Source organism: Diuraphis noxia, unplaced genomic scaffold, assembly GCF_037042655.1.
Source record: "Diuraphis noxia isolate RWA-SAM2 unplaced genomic scaffold, SU_Dnox_SAM2 contig0003, whole genome shotgun sequence".
NCBI lineage: Eukaryota > Metazoa > Arthropoda > Insecta > Hemiptera > Aphididae > Diuraphis > Diuraphis noxia.
The window spans coordinates 52,317,802-52,338,050 of record NW_028301713.1 but is presented as its reverse complement, the minus strand read 5'-3'; the positions used below and the strand labels follow the sequence as shown (position 1 = coordinate 52,338,050).

At 29.8% G+C, this 20,249-nt stretch overlaps 1 protein-coding gene across 4 annotated transcripts in view; it reads right to left on the bottom strand.

Annotated features, from left to right (window-relative positions):
* LOC107173206 (uncharacterized) overlaps positions 1-20,031 on the bottom strand; it is a 96,375-nt gene extending 76,344 nt beyond the window's left edge. The window contains exon 1 of one of the 4 annotated variants that reach the window (XM_089223930.1): positions 19,003-20,031. In XM_089223930.1, the coding sequence (XP_089080056.1) occupies positions 19,003-19,474 (472 nt within the window). In that variant the 5' untranslated portion in view covers positions 19,475-20,031. The remainder of the gene's footprint in view (positions 1-19,002) is intronic. The other 3 variants (XM_089223928.1, XM_089223929.1, XM_089223927.1) reach the window with 3 other exon arrangements.
* Between the last annotated feature and the right edge of the window lie 218 nt (positions 20,032-20,249).

Here is a 20,249-nt window from a genome sequence, read left to right as displayed (position 1 = left end):
TAGTTGTGTTGTGGCAAAAATCCGACACCTTCGCACTACACCCATTATTTATTATATACCTACGCATTATACGCATTAGATTATCAGCTATATGTGTGTGTGTGTGTGTGTGCGTGTGTGCGTGTGTACGATACCTCCACCTCAGCCGAGAGGTAATAATAATAATGCGCAAAGTGCTGGTGATGGTATGTTACTGTGTTGTGAGTGTGTGCGTCTGTGTATACAGTAGTTATGGGGGTAAACGTGTATAAAAATGTATAATATAATATTATTATTATTATTATTATACGAGGAGTTAGCCGCGGTTCGGACAATGGTCGTCATACACGGCCACTTAAAACGTCCACTCGTAATCCGATTTATATTTGTAACGCGATTATATGTATTACTATTATTTCGATAATCTATTGTCGTCGCGATATTTCTGCGGTGTTTTCGTTTCCGATAAAACGCCCTCTACTTATACATAAGTACATATATATGTATTATCTGCATTATATCGTGCAGAATTATTATAGTGACATATACCTGTCTAATGTCTATATATATTATAGGTATATCGATTGTCCTTATTTCAAAGCAAGTTGCATGTTACACGGTGCGCGTGTAGGTATGAATATACAGGGTGATTCATTCATGAAACGTAAACACTCATTATTTCTAAAAACTATTTACTTTTTTCAAAAGATCTAAGCTGTTCTAGAACTATATATTAGTATGTATTAGTAATATTTTTCATCCTTGTATTTATTAGGTAAATCACTATCAACATTTGATTTTCAAATGACAAGCTATACTAAAATTTAGCTATACTAATAAGGCTATTTTTTAATGAATTTAAACGTGAAAGTTCATTTAAAAAAATAGCTTTATTAGCTTATGAAATTTTAAGTACTTATAGATTGTCATTTTAAAATCAAAAGTTGATAGTGGTTTACCTAATAAATACAAGGGTGAATAATACGTACTAAAAAAATATATAGTTCTAGAACAGCATGAATTTAAAATTTTGAAAAAGTAAATAGGTTTTAGAAATAATGAGTGTTTTACGCCTCATGAACCACTGTGTATATAATAATATTATAACATAAATGACAGCGCGTTCGTGTGTAGACAAGATGCATATCACCATACACACACACACACACACACACATATATATACATTATTGTCCTTAAATAATATAATACCAATAATATGTGATGCGTCGTTATTATAGTGTGACATAATATTGAAGGATACTTTGTCGTTTTTAATTGAAACGATAATACTAATATAATTACCACAAAAATAAAAATTGCTAGTAAAAACGTAGCGCGACGAACGCACAAGGCACAAGTATATAATATGCGGGTACATCATCATCTGCATTATATTATATGCATACAATATGTATATAAACGATCTGTGGGTAAAACGTGTATATATATATTATATTTCACCCACTGCATCACGATGCACCCATATAGAACAAATAATGGGCCGAGAGGCGCGTAAATAACGTATATACGTGCGCATAAAATATGCTAAGCAATGTATGTTTTTTAAGTGGCGTTATGTTAAAACAACAACAGCGGCCGAATCTAAAATGGATTCCGACTAATTGGAACTCGAGATGGCTGTTTAAAAAATGTAAATAGCAACAATAACAACAACAAAAAAAAAGAAAAAAAGAACTTATATATACGCGCTGCAGTCACTACTACAAGTGTGAGCTCCCTATGCTCCTCCACGCTATACATATATTACACTTATAATATAATATGGTATATTGTATATATTATATACTATATAGTACATATGACTCAGAAAAAACTTGTTCTATTTTCAAATAAATCGTTTTATACATTATTTACTTTAAGCACTTCTTTAAATAATTTATTATAAATTGTTTTAAAACAATTGAAATTATATTATATTAAACATACTTTCTTTAATTTTATTAAAAAACAAAAACTCGTTGTTTTAATGTTAAGTAATAAATCTAATTATATTTTATTCATAGAAATTAATAATATTAGTAATATTAAAAATCTGTAGCATAGTTAATTTCATAAAGTAAATGCGTGTATTAATTCAAAGATAGAATTTACATTGATTCAATTAAATTTAATGTAACTAAAACGATAACTTAATGTAGTTAAAATAAAGAAATTATTCATTGAAAGTACAAAAATTATTTTCTTAATTTTATGCATGTAACACCATCAATTTGATTAATTGAATTTGCTTTTATGTTTATGGATAACATAATTGAAACAGATAACAAATAACACTAGATATTATGTCAATAACATTAAAACTTAGATTTTTTAATAGATTATAAGGAATTCCTGGTCAACACAGTGAACTCCTATCCCCGAGTCCCCGACTACCGCGCGTACACAAAACCGTTCAGTGGCAATCATTGTACAGCGTACCTACTGCGTATTGGCGTTCCGTACTTACTTCTTAGTTTGATTGTTTCGTATTTTCGAATTTTCAATTGCAATTTGCATTTAATTATTTAAATGCATTATATTGTACCTCGTGATTGAAGGTAAAGTATCGAGTTATACTTTTAAATAGTGTTGATGTGTAAAGTTGTTTTTCGTTAAATGTTAATACTTAATGCACAAAAATTAATTTAAATTAAAGAACACCAACGTGAGTAATTAACTACCTATTTTTATTACTTACTAAATATAATTAGGTTTTTACTTTTTAGTTGAAGCTGAAAATTATGTCGGACTTGCAGCTTATTGGTTCTGCAGATGACTTGATCGAGTTGGACCGGTTAGACGATTTAATACCTCCAGTGCAAATATAGATATATTCAATATAGAACCGGGTGACTTATTAGATATTTTGATAAACATAATTCGATAAAATGGCAAACTACTTTTGAGGTAAGTACCCATGTTCCTTTATTTATTATAATTTATAATACTTATATTATTATTAATTATGTCCATCAATGTGGAACCAGAATACAGATTGTAGTTCATCGTCTTCAAAATCCGAATGTAGCTCAATAATCAAATAAATCAAATAGTCTTGAAAGATCAGGACGATCAGGTACCTATATATGTTTTATTTTGTTAATTTATTTACTATTTAGTATGACTGAGCTCATAGTACTTATAGAAAATTAATTTTGTTTTAATTTAAAGAATGCACAAAACTATTATTACTAGGTACTTCCGACAAGTAAATACTACGTACATATTATTTTATTCGTTTTTTTGTATTGTGTACACTTCATATTATAAGGCCGTTTGATTCCAAATACTTATTTCATCAGATTAAAAAATTTTTAAAACTTTTTAAATTCTAATAAACATTATACTATTATACTAAGTCTCGTAAATATTATATTGTAAATTTCTTTATATTTGTTAATTTTGTCAATGAGCTAATGGTTTTTAGAATGTAAAATGTAAATTGTGTATGTTATTATTTAAAAACCTAAAATCTATTCATAATTTTTGTTATATAGTAAATGTGTTATAAGTGTGATGTGAAAGTTTTTTTTTATTTCTAATAATTATTAAACATTGTATGCTATACCCACTTATCTTCACTAAATTTACTAATTGAAATGTAATGATGTTTTGCTATGCATTAACTGAAATAATATATACATTTTATTATCTATTATAATATAGTCATTTTTATTAGATTTTGTATTCCTTTATTCCTTTAATTTAAAAACATAATTACTTTATGTTTATTGCATAATATATCAATGCAATAGTTATTCATTCAATACCGTTAATTAATTTGAATTGACACAACATGTCATTCATTCAACTCCAGAGTTTTTAATTTCAAGTAAGTTATTATTGATTTAACAGAAACAGTATATTACAATTAATAAAATGTGTCTTTAAACTAATACTTTCTTCCATTAAATGTACAGCATTGTTTTCATACATCATTGGGAATTATGTCTTTGATTTAAGACACTATGAATTTGAAATGATTATTTATTTTTCTTACTTTGAATATTCTATATTTTAAGTAAGATTATCTTAAAATTTAATAAAATTATATAGATTTTTATGAAAATAAATAACATTGATTTAATGAAAAAACTTTCTTCAAATGTATTACATAACTTCATAGGCTCGAAATCATACCCGTTTTTATTTAATTTAATAGGTGTTGTTAATTAAATGTATAGTATATTTTTTTCTGAGTGAGGTTTACGTGTTTTTCGTTTATACTATGTAATAGTATGTTAGGTATGAAAATGTCTCAAATGCAAAGTTATATGCACGCAGTAGGTATGCATAATATGTAATATGGAAAACTATTATACACTTTAATGTTTAACTGTTTTATACTATATTTTTTAACGTTTAAGAAGTCTTCAGTGGCCGAGTTAAATCATATAGATACACTAAAATCGAGATTCGAGTGACATTAGTATACCATAATAATAAAATTATTCGTTGCGGTAAACTTTATTATTTAATACTTATTATGCGTATAACCTATACCTATACATGAATAGTACATTACACGCAGTTTCGGTGATCGTTTTTGAAGTGTTTTTACATTGCCAAAAGAGCAGATTTTTTTTGACAAACGTTGTCTAAAATGCAACGAACCGATGCCTACGTATAAAACACATTCAATGAAGGTTAGGTATTTTAATACATATTATTATTATAATACATATGTATTATATATATATATACTATATTATGCTAGGTAATAATCGTTTTGAAGACACGAAAGAATGACTTACACAAGGCTAATTTGCATGTTTGCTGCTCTCGAAAACCCAAACGAAGTTTGTCTTTTCCCCGTTTAATTAGCATTTTCGTATCAAGTACAATACAATAATGTACGTACATAACACATTTTTGTGTCTCACCCCCGCGCCCCGTATTCCCGCACGATTACCTTTCATGTATACGACCTTAATAATTAGTACGCTACACTGGTAGGTATATATATATGTATAAACTATACACAGATATATACACACACACACATGAAAATACACGCACACAAACGTTCGTATATACACGCGCATGTACGCGCAGTGGAGGTTTCTGAAGTGCAAAACAACACAACAACGGATTATTACTAGAGTGCCTGGGACCAGTGACGTGGGGTTCGGCCGGGGTGGTGGTGTGTTTTAAAATAAAAGGCCAGACTTTTTGTGAAGCCTGGTTTATTCTGTCGAGGCGACGGCCAGGAAGAATCAATAATTTGTGGATGCAAAGTAGTCCCGGAAACCCCCTTCCCCCACCACAACAGCCATCCCATCACAAAACCCACCTACCCCGAATACTCTTTCACACGTGTAATATATAACGTGTACAGTGTGCGCGTGTATATAGCTATATCACACTTATAACTACACCCTTTTTTTCCATTTACCCCCTCCAATTCGCTCATAAAGCAAACATCTCCCCGACACGTATAATTAGGTCGATATGAATTCTATTTCCGCGTATCCTCCGCCAAAAACTTTGATGACGCTACACCGATTAATTTTTAAAAATTTTACAGAACGCACTTAACTTACGAACATTTATTTTATTCCTTATGGATAATATTAAAGTTATAACAATATACCTATATCTACATTAATATAAATATATCTAAAATTAAATAATCCCCCTGCCATCATATAATATTTGAAAAGTATCGTTCATTTTACAGTCATGATTTATCACTTGTTTTTTTATGATTGAAATAATTTGTTCAAAATTTACAAAGGTAATGAGTTAATAATATATGAACTATATACAGTTTTCATATCTGAAAAAGGTGTAACATAATAAATACCTTTTTATTTATTCTTTTCCTGTGTAAATCGATGCGACGAATCCAGTGCAACTATAGCCAACTAATAATAACTCAGTTATTATTATTCATAGGTGCATTTATACATCGTTTTTTTCTTAATCAAATTATTTCGTTATTAATTTGATGAGCCGTTAGCGAAGTGGTCAGATCAAATTATTTTTCACTAATTTTATATTTCATTAGGCTTTTAGATATTTTAATTGCTTAAGCGCTACAGTTTATTGTTAAAAGTGTGTAGACGAAATTAAATTGTATCCTACCTGCTAAGCAATAATTAAGGTTGTTCTGGAGTTAACAAAATTAATCAATTCGTTAGACAGAGCCCAGAGGTGCCGAGGGTTAAGGAATTGAGTTGTGGAGGCGGGAGGAAACGACAAAGAAAATTACGCGCTCACAATAGCTCCCGGAGTGGCGAAAATAAGTTATATAATTAATGAAATTGTTGGAAGACGGCGGCGCTTTACCCAGGCGACGTAATTACTTGTCAACGGCAAAACCGCTGCGCTGAAATGTTCGTGAAACTCTTCACCCTATCCAATGTGACTGTACTGGTTTAAAAGAAAAGAAATGAAGGAAAGGTGAGAGAAAAAAACCAGCAAAAATTAAGCCATTTGCTCGACACAAAAAATTATTATAATTGGGCTCAAATTTATTCGAACCGATGATGATGGTGGACATAAATAATAACACGAATAATAAAATGGTTTATAATTTTATTTATATACACTATATTATACTATATATAGGTACGATGAGGTGTATTATCGTATTATCGTATATTTTATTAATTATTTTTTCACCATGAACACAGCACATGACGTAATAAAGGAGTACGTACTACGTTTCAGTAATATAATGATATTCAACAGCCTATTATAAAATAATATAATATAACGTGAACATAGGTAGCTCAACTCGTTTGACACATCGTTTATTCAATTAGTCACGACTTTTTGTGGTATCACAACGTGTTGTCGCGACACAGATTTAATGGACGAGAACAAAATAGTTATATATATTTTTTTTATTGTTTAATATTTCTTCGTTCGCTGACGTGAAAATGTGTTTTCTTTAATTGCACGTTAAAACATATTTTAAAATGTAATTCATTCTAAAGCTACAGTGGTGGTGCCGGTGATGGGTTTAAATTTTTACGTGTATATACAAAAAAAAAAGGAATGAATAGCGACCGGGATTTGATTGCGGTCTTGGCTACAAAAAAAAAAAAAAACATTCCTCAAGGGTGAGAATCCTTGTAATTAAATTACACCCGTTCGTGCAAATCGGAACTCCGATAATTAACACTGGGATTTAATTACGATTCGCGGGTGGGGAGGGGGTGAAAGAAAGTAAAAAGCAGACGAAAAACGGGGTTTTTCGTGGTATGATAATAGGTATGTATTATTTCGACTTTATTAAAATCTTCTTAAAACTGTAGCCGCGTTCAAGAGAATACCTAACCGAGATGCATGCAAAATATAAAAACGAGTTTTTTTTTGTCCACGCGTTATATTCACCATTTCACATTTTGTTTCATTTAAACGAGCGAGGTGTTATATTATGTTCATATATGATAATAATAATTTATGATATATATATATATATATATATTGTATACACTGCAAATGTGTACATCATAATGTGATATATAGCACGTTTATACGATGACGATGATGAATACGAATTAGGACTTAAACTCATCATATGTTGGTTATAATATTAAATAATATAGTCATTGGAGGGTTTTTATGAGCCCCGTCGAAATTAATGGTTTAGTCGAGCAAAATGTGCAGAGATATTATTTTTGTACTCGATAAAAGCAGGCAACAAGCTCAAAAATAAATTGTTTATTATTCTATATTATGTGTAATGTATATCGTATACACACGAATACGGTGTAATAATTCACACATATCATGGCAGTATAGTCAATGCAGCAGCGGATTGTCTTTTAAGTTGTATGTTTAACGCTGTTGCGGGTCTAAATCGTCGGTAAGACAGGAAAAAATAATACAACGTATAAACGGGTTTAAAAAATAAATAATAATAATAAAAACGTTTTGTTGTTTTAAAACATTCTTGTTAAGTACCTTTATACCTATACATTTTATTTAATATCTATAATATGCTTATAAAATGCTGAATAATCGTTGGAGATCGGTGAAAACAAAAATTGAGTATATTCTCATACTATCTCTCTCCTCACATAGTACCTCTACTATGTACTATACATATTATTATAAACGGTTTTTTTTTAGGGCAAAAATACCAATCACGACTAGAAGAATTTTCTGACATCGACCCTTTTGACCCTTTTGCGCGCACATGACGAACATATTAATAATAATATTATGACTATCGTTTTCAACACATTTCTTATACTGGACCTGCATCAGCTATATTGTTATGGATGAGCAACATATTTTCAATTTTTTATGCACGATTAATACATACATTATAGTAATATGCTAACCTAGGTAGTAGGTACTTACCAACCTATTATTACCATTCACGTGGTAATAGATTTTGGAAAAGGAGAAACTTCGTATTGCCGCATGCACGAAAAATACCGCGGCGGTAAAACATTTAGATATGTATAAATAATGTTAGTGCACCACTAACATGTTCTAAAATATATGCATGCATTATTTATGAGCCAAGCATTATTTAAAACCCCGTCCTCCGACCGTCGTTATTATTAACATTTCTAACACCATAATATTAGGTATATATTATGTGCGTGTAGTTAAAATATATCTAAATACGCTTGTTATTTAATAGCGCCAATTATGAACATTAACAATACTAATACATTATGGCGATATGTAAATTTGTGGCTGTTCATTAGCCACTGTTCACGGATAATATTATTCAGTAATACCATTTTGCAGCCGGTTGCACGTATGGTGTAGACATTATTATGTGTAATAAATGTTGAAAACGTTCACACCAATTCTAGATGATATAAAAATGAAAAAAAGTTTGATTTACCTACAACAACTTATTCCAATACAACTGCCTTGAGACATGGTTTTAAAAAAGAAATATGGAGTTTGAACTCTGTTATATGAATCTATTATAAGCATCTACAAAATAACGGAAAGTAAAAGAACAAACGGTCTAATTCAATCTAAAAAGTTTATATATATAGACATTGTCATATTAGTTTATTTTAAATTGCTTATTAGTTATTAGTTATTATTATTATTTATTAATTATTAATACATAATAAGTATTAGCTGTAATCGCATGCACATTATATCATTTTCCAACTATACTATAATATTGTTATAAAGAAAATTGTTATATTAAAGTTTCCTGTAGCAGGTACTTCAATTTTTATTAATTTAACAACGCATCTACTAGACTCTCCATCGTAATAACAAAATAAAATAAATATTATGATTGTGTATTACTACAATAGTCTATCCATAGGTATACATTTAAAATGCAAATGATTTCCTACGGTTAACAAATATACAATCACTTTTTCAGTGAAACAATGTTAAATGTAAATTTAGTTTTACATAATAATATGTTTTGTATTAATTTTGTGTATGCAACTATAAATTTGAAGTAGGCACCTACCCATATATACAGCAGTATATCTATGGATTATATTATAACACATCGTATATATTATTATACATAAGTACTAATAAAATCAGTTGGATTTTTTTTCAACGCCGTATAATCATTTTATAATAATTAGAATAATATTAAGTGGATTTAAAAAATGAATTGGTATGAATGAAGATCATCATTACATAGTCAAGTTGACTGTTGAGTGACCTCCAACAATCTATTGAACATAAAATAGATTTTTGTTTTATGCGATAATTTCACGGATCATCGATTATGTCAACTGTCTGTGTTATTAACTTTGTTCAAACAAACATTGAAATATTTGAAACATCTTATGCATTGATATGATTAATATATAATATTTACTTGATTAACACTCAACAGTCAACATTATACAAAATTAATTTAATAATTTTAGAATTAATTAAGTACCAACACGTTTTATATTATACAGCAATAATTTATTACTAACGTAAAGCAGGTTTTTGATAACATAACATACTTTTTGTTCAATAAATATTAAGCAAACATAGATTTAAAATATTATTATACGGTTCCAACTTGAAATGCAGGTGTGATAATTTACAGGCGTTTGTTTTGAAGTGTATTCAAACGACATAAAAAGTAGGTACCTACCTAAAATTTTTATTATAATAAATTAGAACATTTTAAGTTTTATGCATCTTACTGTTATAAAATATTTTTAAAATACTTGAGTCAGTATATTTAAATTTTATCGTTATACATTGGATTCTTTATCCACAAATAATTTAAATCCGTTGATATAAACCTAAAACATTTCTATGAAATTGAGTACCTGCGCAATAATGTCTATTTGATTTGTACGTAACTTTATTATTGAGAGGTTCGGCAATATACATTTTTAATTTATATCAGTGACGTATCCATGGGGAGGGGTTTTGAGAGTTATCAGTGAAAATAGTTTTTAAAATGTTTGTGTAAAACAATAAATAATCAAACCTGTTAATTGGTGGAATTTAAATAAGAATACTGGAAAATTAATTAAAAAAGGAAAATGTGATCTAAAATTATTTATTTTTTTAAAGTTAAACCAACGTATCAGTTTAAACTAGTTTTTCGTTTCATATATGCCTAACATATTTTTTAGTAACCTCCACCGAAAAAAACCTGGATACGCCACTGATATATATGCAAAATTGGTATAGGTAAAATTACCCATATTTATATTACAGGTATACTATAATAATATAATAATAATAATAATAATAATAATAATAATAATAATAATAACGTAGTTACCTACCAATGAAATAATAATCTAATAATATCTACCTACGTTGGATTTTTACCCACGATACGTTTGAAAATACGTTGGATTTGAAAATACGGGATCGGGTGTAAAAAATGTGTGGTGTTTTTGTTTTTTAATTCCATCTACAAGTACGCGTATATGCAGCGTGTTTAATATGAAAAGGAACGAAATGAAGGAGCTAAGAAAAAAAAACCGTGTTAAACCCAATTGCGAAATTAGCTGTGGACGTGTTTGTTGTTTACACCAGGCAACTGGTCTTTAACAAATTAGGGGAAATATGTTTTTTCTAATTTTTTTTAGTTTTAGTTTTTTTTTTTTTTTTGTTTCGCATTTAAAAGAAATCTGAAATGCAATACGGGGCATGTAAGACAATAGACGTGTTCCAACACTTGCGTGATCTTGAACTGTCAGGTTTTTAAGCTATAGGTAGGTAGTAGGTACCTATTTAATGTATACGTGCACTGGTGGCTGGGATGTAGAGAGGATTGGACGATCAAATCTGAAATTACTAAATGAACACAAAACAAAAACTTTGCTATTTAATAATAAACGTGATTAAAACTCATCTAGTTTGACGTAATAATTTGTGATGCCGACATTATTATTTTGTGTATTTTATCTCTATAAATAAAAATAATGTTCGTGCTCGTGTTTCGATGATGATTTGCCAGATTTTACTTTAAAACCATAACTATTTTATAATAACTTATAAGCGAAAATCAAAATTATATTCACCACCCTGATGAATTTAATCCCTTTGTTTGAGCTGCTCGCATAATATGGTTAATTTTATAATATGTTGGTACCACTTATTTAATAATAAATATTTTATTATGTATACAACAACGTACTTGCTTGTGCGATAAGCTGATCAAATTGCCAACATTATTAATTGAATGTATTGATATTAATATGTAAAATCAATTTCAAAAACATTTTTACGAATAAATAGGTAGGTAGGTATACTCACGTAATATATTATTATTTCGTTCGTTATTATTTTGAACAGTATATAAAATTTGAAATGTCGACACCGGGGCACTTATTACTTTATATTATATGTGGGCCGAAGGGAGTAACAATGGGGCTATGGATATAATAATGTGAAATATTTGCCTTGTTCCCGCTCGGTCCCTCATTCTTTCTTACAAACGTTTACACTCCTCTCGCTCTATACCAGCAGCAGAGCTGTGTATACTTATATATGCATACTATAAAATAATATAAGACAAGCGATATACCTACAATAAGGACTCGTTATGTAGATTCGTGCATTTTAATCAAGAAAAATGTGTGTGACTGTGAATATACCTATGCATTATAGTACCTATACGTCATATTAGTTGGAAATATGTCTCAAGAGGGCGCAACACTCGCTCGCCGTATTATTTGTTGTCTCAGTCCTATAAACGCGAAACATAGCAAATTGATGCTCAGTATTTCACGTTTTAGGTGCTCCGTTGGCTTTAAAATTAGAGTGAATAGACCTGTTATGGAACTTTATGGTAAGAACATATTCTGTGTTTTGTTGGCAGTATTTTTACGATCATTCAGTTTCTAAGTGAGTTATGCGCGTATAATAAATTGTAAAATAAAAATGCTCATAACTCACTTAAAAACTGAATTATTATTGTAAAAATACATTCAAAAAAACACAGGTAATGTTCTTACCATCAAGTTTCATTATAGGCCTAATCGTTCTAATTTTTAAGTTAACGGAGTAAAACGTGAACTACCTACTGAGCGTACATTTTCTATGTTACGCGTTTGTAAGACTGAGACAACGAATACGGTTATTACGCAATTTTAATTTAATTATTTAAACTTTTTTATCAGTATAATGCGCTGTACCTACATATTTTATTTATCACACGACCTGCTATGAAATGTTACAGTATTTAATTTAATGAAAAATGTTTTTATTTTTATTCCTAAGTATCGATTTGTACCAATAATAATATATTATTATATTGTATACAGAACGCATAAAATAATATTTAAAAGTTTAAGCATTATGCTATTTAGTTATTCTTGTGAAAGAAGTATATATAGGTATATTATAATAATATGAACTGTATGATGCATTATACGTCAAATGTCTTTAACTAAACAATATAGTAAACAATTAACACACACACTCTTTGTTTTCTAAATAGAACTAAATTGTTTTTTTTAAGGAGCATAAATATACCTCAGTGGTTTCCAAAATATCTTTTCAATTATATTATTTAATATTTACAATAAATCATTTTAAACTAAGCGCGTTTTTAATTAATTTTATATTTTTGATTTCATAGTGCGTGATTCGAGTGAATGAGTTACTGGCACCTATATTGGAACCTACCTGCTTATTATATAATTATTTTTTGTATTGAGAAATCATTTTTAAGGGAAGAAAAATGATCGAATGGCTTAAGCCAGTGTTCTATTGGTTGTATCTGAAGATTGAATAAAACTTCAGATAATAAATAGATATTTTTTTCCCTTAAATAATTGATTTTTTTACGGCGTTTTCTCTTTATTGCATCCATAGTAAAGTTGACATATACCTACCTATATGGTACTTATAAAATTGTATTTAAGATCAGAATGAATATGCAATTTATACACCGTGTAAATATTACTCGCTTATCGTCGAAAAAATTAATTATAGCTGTTTGGTTTTGTTTTATATAGCTACTCAAATCATTTTAAACGCGGACTCAATTTATTGCTTTATACTTGGAAAACAATAAATTATTATAGTTGAGACTCGATTTACCTTGCTACGGTTCCCAACTTTTCGATAGGTATTTATTAATAATGCATGTAAATGAAGTGAAAAAAATCTGTAAATAAATGTAATCAATTATGCTTTCGGTTTTAAAGAATCTTTAAAAGTTTTATGACAAGCTAAACGGGAGTATAGGACCTTTTTTCGATTGCTATAATATTAACGTAAATAATTAGTACATAATAATTCTATGCCGCGTATAGTCTGTCAATGACAATTTTAAAATTGTACCACTGTTATAAATAATCGATATTCCGCCCTATTGAATAATTATGTGTTCCTATAAATACCTAATATATATATTATATATATTATAAAACTTTGAAAATTGAATATTAAAATAAATATTGGATACACTATTAGGTAGGCATATAGCACTTTAAACCAGTTTTGTTTACAAGTGTTATTCATTTTAATCAACGAAATGGTATATTTTTAACTAACAATATATATTACATATATGTATATGTATATATATATTATACGTTTCTTCGTCGATATATATTCAAAATGAAACGAATGACTTACAAGATGCATAATAATTTAAGTTAGAACAAGCTTATAGATGAGGCATCTTGCAAGTAATAATACTAAAAAGTTATGTTTATATAAGATTTATATTTGAAAGTAAATCATCTGTAATATTTAAATGTATTTTAGTATAAAGTATATAAAATAATAGAAATTAAAAATTAAAACTTAAATTAAAAAACTGTTTTTAATTCAACAAAAATTATTTTTTGAAATATTTGTCGATGTAGATTTGCAGTGTTTCCCAAAACGTGTGCCGTAAAATGATGTTAAAAGTGTATTGTAAATTTGTTAACTTTTTTATGAAAATAATATAAAATTTAAATTAACTTTCAACATTTTCAACAGGTATCGAGAAACAACCATTTAAAAAAATATAAATTTGTGTTACTGCAATATTTTACCTATAACAGTATAATATACTGGATGTATAGTTAAATGTATAATACATACAATGCATATAGATTTTGGCTTTTTTAGTTCATAACTGGGCATTATAATACAAATGCATATATTATATTATAATGTTATATTAAGTTGGCTTGGACAAATATAAAATAGATTGTAATTCAAATTATATATAGGTGGTAAGTTGGTATAATGTCGTGTAACTTTATATATTATTTAACAACTATTGCTCTTAAGATTTGAGTGTGCGTGCGTGGTGTGTATATGTGTAATTTTAATACCTTTTTGTTTTTAAATGCATTTTAATTTGTAGTATATTATAAAGAATCTTTTTTTAGGCACTTAAACAATTTTATTTTCAATGAGATTATCATCACCTTGTTCAAAAAACACACCTAATTATTCTTTTTATAATTCAGTGAATATATATTTTTATTATTGTTGTTATTATTGTGCACGAAACCTACTTACCTACACAATGCTATTAATCGGGACAAGAATGAAATGCATGACATTTTTTTCTACTCGCACACATATATAAAAATTAGGCCAATCGAATATTACTGTATAGTAAATTGCTTTTGGATAATCACAGCGTTATTTTCATTGTGTTTCAATATTATTTCATACCTAATACTGATCGGACAGTTTTAATCAATCACAATCGGATAATACACATATATATGGCTGGCAGAAAACGTGTTTTTTTTTTTAATTTCCTTGTTACATTATTAAATTAAGTCAATTTACAATTTATGACGAGTCTTCCGACCGGAGAATTGCATTAGGAAACTTTTCGATTTCGTATAAAAATTATATGCATGTAAAGGAAGCCTATCCCCCCTTTTATATAAATTCAATTTCGACCGATTGGTTGCTAGGTGCGGGAAAAACCGAGAGTGCCTTCAAACGAAATTGGTTGGTAATCCCGACTCGGAAGTAGGTACTTGTATTTGCTACAAGCTGCATTAGAGCCAATATACTGCTTTCGATTGGAAGACTTGCAGAACTAAATTGATACAAACATAAATAAATTTGCTCTAAACCTCTAAAATTGATTCGGATTAATCTTGTGGTTAACTGAACACTATTTTAATGAAAAAATACCGCTTAGAGCAATTTAAGAATAGACATAATGCTCGTTACATTGAGTATAGACTTAGACGGATAAATCTCAAGTTGTATAATAATGTTGTTTAAAAAAAATAAATATATTTATGTTATAATTTAATCTGAATAATATCAATATTTTCAGAATTATTAACTGTGAATTATTGTACTGTGAAAATTAAACGCATAATATATTTTAATTAATCATTAAATTAATATTCTTTTGTTTGTGGAATATGTTTTATTTTACACGTGTTTTCGTTTCTATAGTTATTATTTCTAACTATAGTTTATTATTAACGCATTTTAAGTTGAAAAAAAAGTCGGTACTTCAGAATAATAATTTGAATTTACATTTACTACATCATTATTACGAACTGTGAATTGTGATATCAAAATATTTTTGTTAAATGCCATTAAATATTATATTACTATCCATGAATAATTTTTCAATTAATTAATTATGTGTTTTGATGATTATGTGTTGTGAACCTGACTACCCAAGTTAATATGTATACATATTCAAAATACTTTTATTAATTTGATTGGATAACGATTTGTTTAATTATATTAATTAAGTTTTTAATCCGGTATATGGAACGTTAATAGCCGGTTAATTTGAGTAATAATTATGTTTTTCAGTGTGTACAATATGTAAATATAATATTAAAAAAGCGGGAAAGTGGATATCGCTCTGCTGTACAATAGGTTACAAGTGGGTTACTTAATATAGGTTACTGTAATTGATGGAATTAAATTTGAATCAAACGATATTATATCATTGTATACAAAAAACAATTCTGAGCGGAGACAGTTTATCTGTCTAGGATATATTATATAGGTTACTCATTAAAATATTTGACTTTCCGGTGGAATTTTGTTTTTTTTCTTGATAAAGGTAGACAAACTTATAAGGCATCTTGAATTAAATTTTCAAATCTAAGATTTATAAATAACAATTTTTATGAATTTCTATCTAAAATAATTTGAACATTGCCGTAATTTTTACGTATTTAGTCAAAATTTGAACTTTAAATGCTTATAAAAAAAAAAAATCGTGCCTATGTATTTTTAATATTTTGTCGAAAACTGATTGTGTGTAAAATTTCCCATTTTTCCCATAATTTTTTGTTTGTTTATCCCAATTATTTAGAAAAATATTGAGAATTTTTTACTTTTAACCCCCCAAAGTACCAACTAGTTCACTTTATGATCTAATAGGGTACTGAAGTCGAAAATCAAAGCATTTTTAATGCCCCAAAACGTGATGACAGACACAAAAAAACACACATCATAGTAAAACCAATATACCTACATTCCTTGCTCCGCTCAGAATCTAAAATATATGACACATATATACTATTTAAAAGATGAACAAAAGAATATGCAACTTTAGATGATTTAGCTAGGCTACTTAATTTAATTATATGACTTACACAGTTTCACACAATAATTGTATAAGTCTATAGTCTATAGGTATATCTATATTTGTTAAAATATATTTCTATAGTTATAAAGGTGTATCAATAAGATAATTAACAAGATATATCTATTCATTTCTATATTTGATATTAAATGTTATATTAATCGTATAACGTCTAAAGGCAGGTGCCTACTATTGAAATGAATAATATAGATAATAATTATTGATGTAATATTTTATAATCAACACAAAAAATTAGATTTATTGTACATTTATTACATTTACCTATACTATAAATTTAATAAACGGCCATCATTTAAAATTGATTTGCTCTACACGTAGGATCTTTTTTAGATATATTTATATATATTGGCCATAACCAATCAACTATAAAATACCTGAGTATAGTATAGAAATAGTGACCTACTATATTAACTTTTTTTATCAAGGATAATTAATGATAGAATTAAAAATTAAAATGATTACAATGACATTGTCATATTATATATGCATATTAAAATACAGTTTTTATATCATATCAATAAATGACAAAATATTAGAAGTAATACTCATACCTATTACATTATGTAGGGATACTAGATAGTTAGATATGTATAATACCAACTTATTATAGATAGTTAGTATAATTTATTCGATCATGGTTACTATAACAATAAAAGAATGATTATTGCTGAGTTAATCTTACTTGAAGCCTCTCCATGTATATTATATAGTTGTGAATTATAATCTCTATATTGTTAAATAGGTAAATTTAGTACTCGTATTTATTGTAAGCCAAATCGCATTATGTTTCAAAAAAAATTATATTATAGGTGATATAATATAAGCTTTAATTACTGATATAAGTAAATAATTAGACTTACATACTGAGTTATATCAGTGATCAGGATTTGTATTTACTATATTTTAAATTTTATATTATACTAATTATATTAGGTAGATATAAATATAGAAATGTATGGATTTAAATATTGACATGAAGAATTATTCAAAACGTTTTTACCCATAAAATAGTTTTATAATATTATATATATCCACGCTTCAGGCGATAAAAGACTGAGTTCTAATGTAAAAATTGAAAATTATTAACTGATACCTAACTATTCAATTGTTTAGGTAATAATTGTGTATATGTATTAAATGGTAATAAATAACGCTTAAATAAGTTATAACAACAAAACACCATTAATTCTTAGTAATTAATTCTTATCAGTGTTCAACATTACTTGAATATCGATTACCTATGTATAAAATAAATAATAATAAAAAGCTGTGTATTTTCCTCATCATATAAAAAAATGTATCCATTTAATTTATTTAATTCATCACAAACTTAGGCTTATAGGAGCAGATATATTTCTTTGTCTATATTATATGTTATGATAATTGTATCTATATCAATTTCTAAAAAAATAGGTACCTATACCTACCTACCTAAAATAGTTTATTCCCTATTCGGATTTTCACATATTTTTGTTTAAGTAAAAAATAACTCAAATAACTTACACAATTGGTGGACAGAAAGGAATAGAATAACATTTGATTTACCTTATAGGTACACCAGTTTTGGTATGCACTGATATTGAACAAAAATCTAACTCTATAATAATGAGTATATAAAACCATTTTCTATATTAATTCGAACAATGCTAAAGTACATAATATAATATTGCACATAGGTATTAAATTAAGTATAACCATGTTCAATGACCTAACCAAACGTATCGTGTCTGAAAATTAGTTGTATATTTTTCTCGAATCAAGAAATGTACCCTAGGTATACCAGTAGGCAGTTATATTTATTGATATATTATCACTAAGCGGCTACTCAATGTCTCAATACCTCCACCATGGTGGGACACACGCTGGCCTTTAGACCAAATGTCATAATGTGCCTATATAGCTACTATATTATACCTACTTAGAACATGAGTCACACGCTAAATAGTATTACTATACTCTTTTGCGATGACAATCTAATATCTTGCATCATAAATAAGTACATAAACAGGCACACTGCGTGCGGGTAATAATTTTCTGATTACTTACCGGCAGCGGCGGCGGCTGCAGCGGCGGCTGCGGCGGCCGAGTGATTGGAGGTGAGCGAGAGCGGCGCTCCACCGTTGTTGTTGGCGGCCGCGGCGGCGGTCATGCCCACGGCAGCGGCCAGTGAGTTCATGTTATGCGGTAGGAACGCCGCGGCCACGGCGGCCTGGGCGTTGAAGTACGCGAACCGACTGGCCACCATCTGGCTGTGGTGGCTGTGGTGATGGTGGCCGTGGTGGTGGCCGTGATGGTGGCCGTGGTGGTGCATCCGGTTGGCGTCCCGGTCAGCGGAGAAGCACGACGACGGGCCGGCGGGCCCTGGCGCCGACGGCAGCGCGGGCGGTTGAGAGTACTGGGGCGTGACGGCCGATACGGCGGCCGCAGGGCTCCTGTTGCTGTCGGTCAGACCCAACAACTCTTGTATGGCAAACGGCGACCGCTGCGGCATCGTCTTGTCTTTGGCGGCCACGCTCATCGCGCGCTGCACATCTACACTCGCTGCGGCTGTCGTTGTCGTCGTCGTCGTAACTATATGCGTGCGTTTATACGCGAATTAATGACGTTTTAATATTTAATTTCACTGTCACGCGTGTATCGGCAATACTATAGGTATATATATATTATAACGATAAAAAACAATATTATAATATATTAATTATATTATTGCTTATTATTGTTATACGTGTGGCTTGGAAACCGTTGTGATATCGTTACTATATTAATATTAATAGGTATTTTTTCATATATCGTGACCGGCACATGCACTCCGGTCAGGGTTTGTTGACGGTGTATCGCTGGTCGGACGAAAACTGCAGCGCGGCGGACGGCGTGCGCGCGATCGCGTGTATATTTTGCGAATACTTGTGTGTATGTGAGTGTGTCTGTACGAGTCTGTGCCGGCGAAACGCACCGCGTCCACAGGGATCCAGTGCCGGTGTGCGCGCCGCGTCGGTCGCGCGGTCGGACCGGCGGCGGCGTCCCGCCGGTGGATAAGCGGGCGTGCCCGCAGCCGTCTCGCGATTGGCTGGCCGGGCGTTCCCAAACAGAGCGCCGCAGCGATGGGGACCGCGCGCGCCGTACCGCACCGGCGGCCGCGTAACACCCACTTAAAATTTTTCCGAAAGAAGGGGGAAAAAATACGGTACGCGCACCCGAATAATACCCTCTCGCTCACTTCTTCTCTTTCTCGACGCATTGGTGCGACGGTCTATTCCCCTACCTCACTCCGCTGCCAAAAGTCCGCGCGCGTC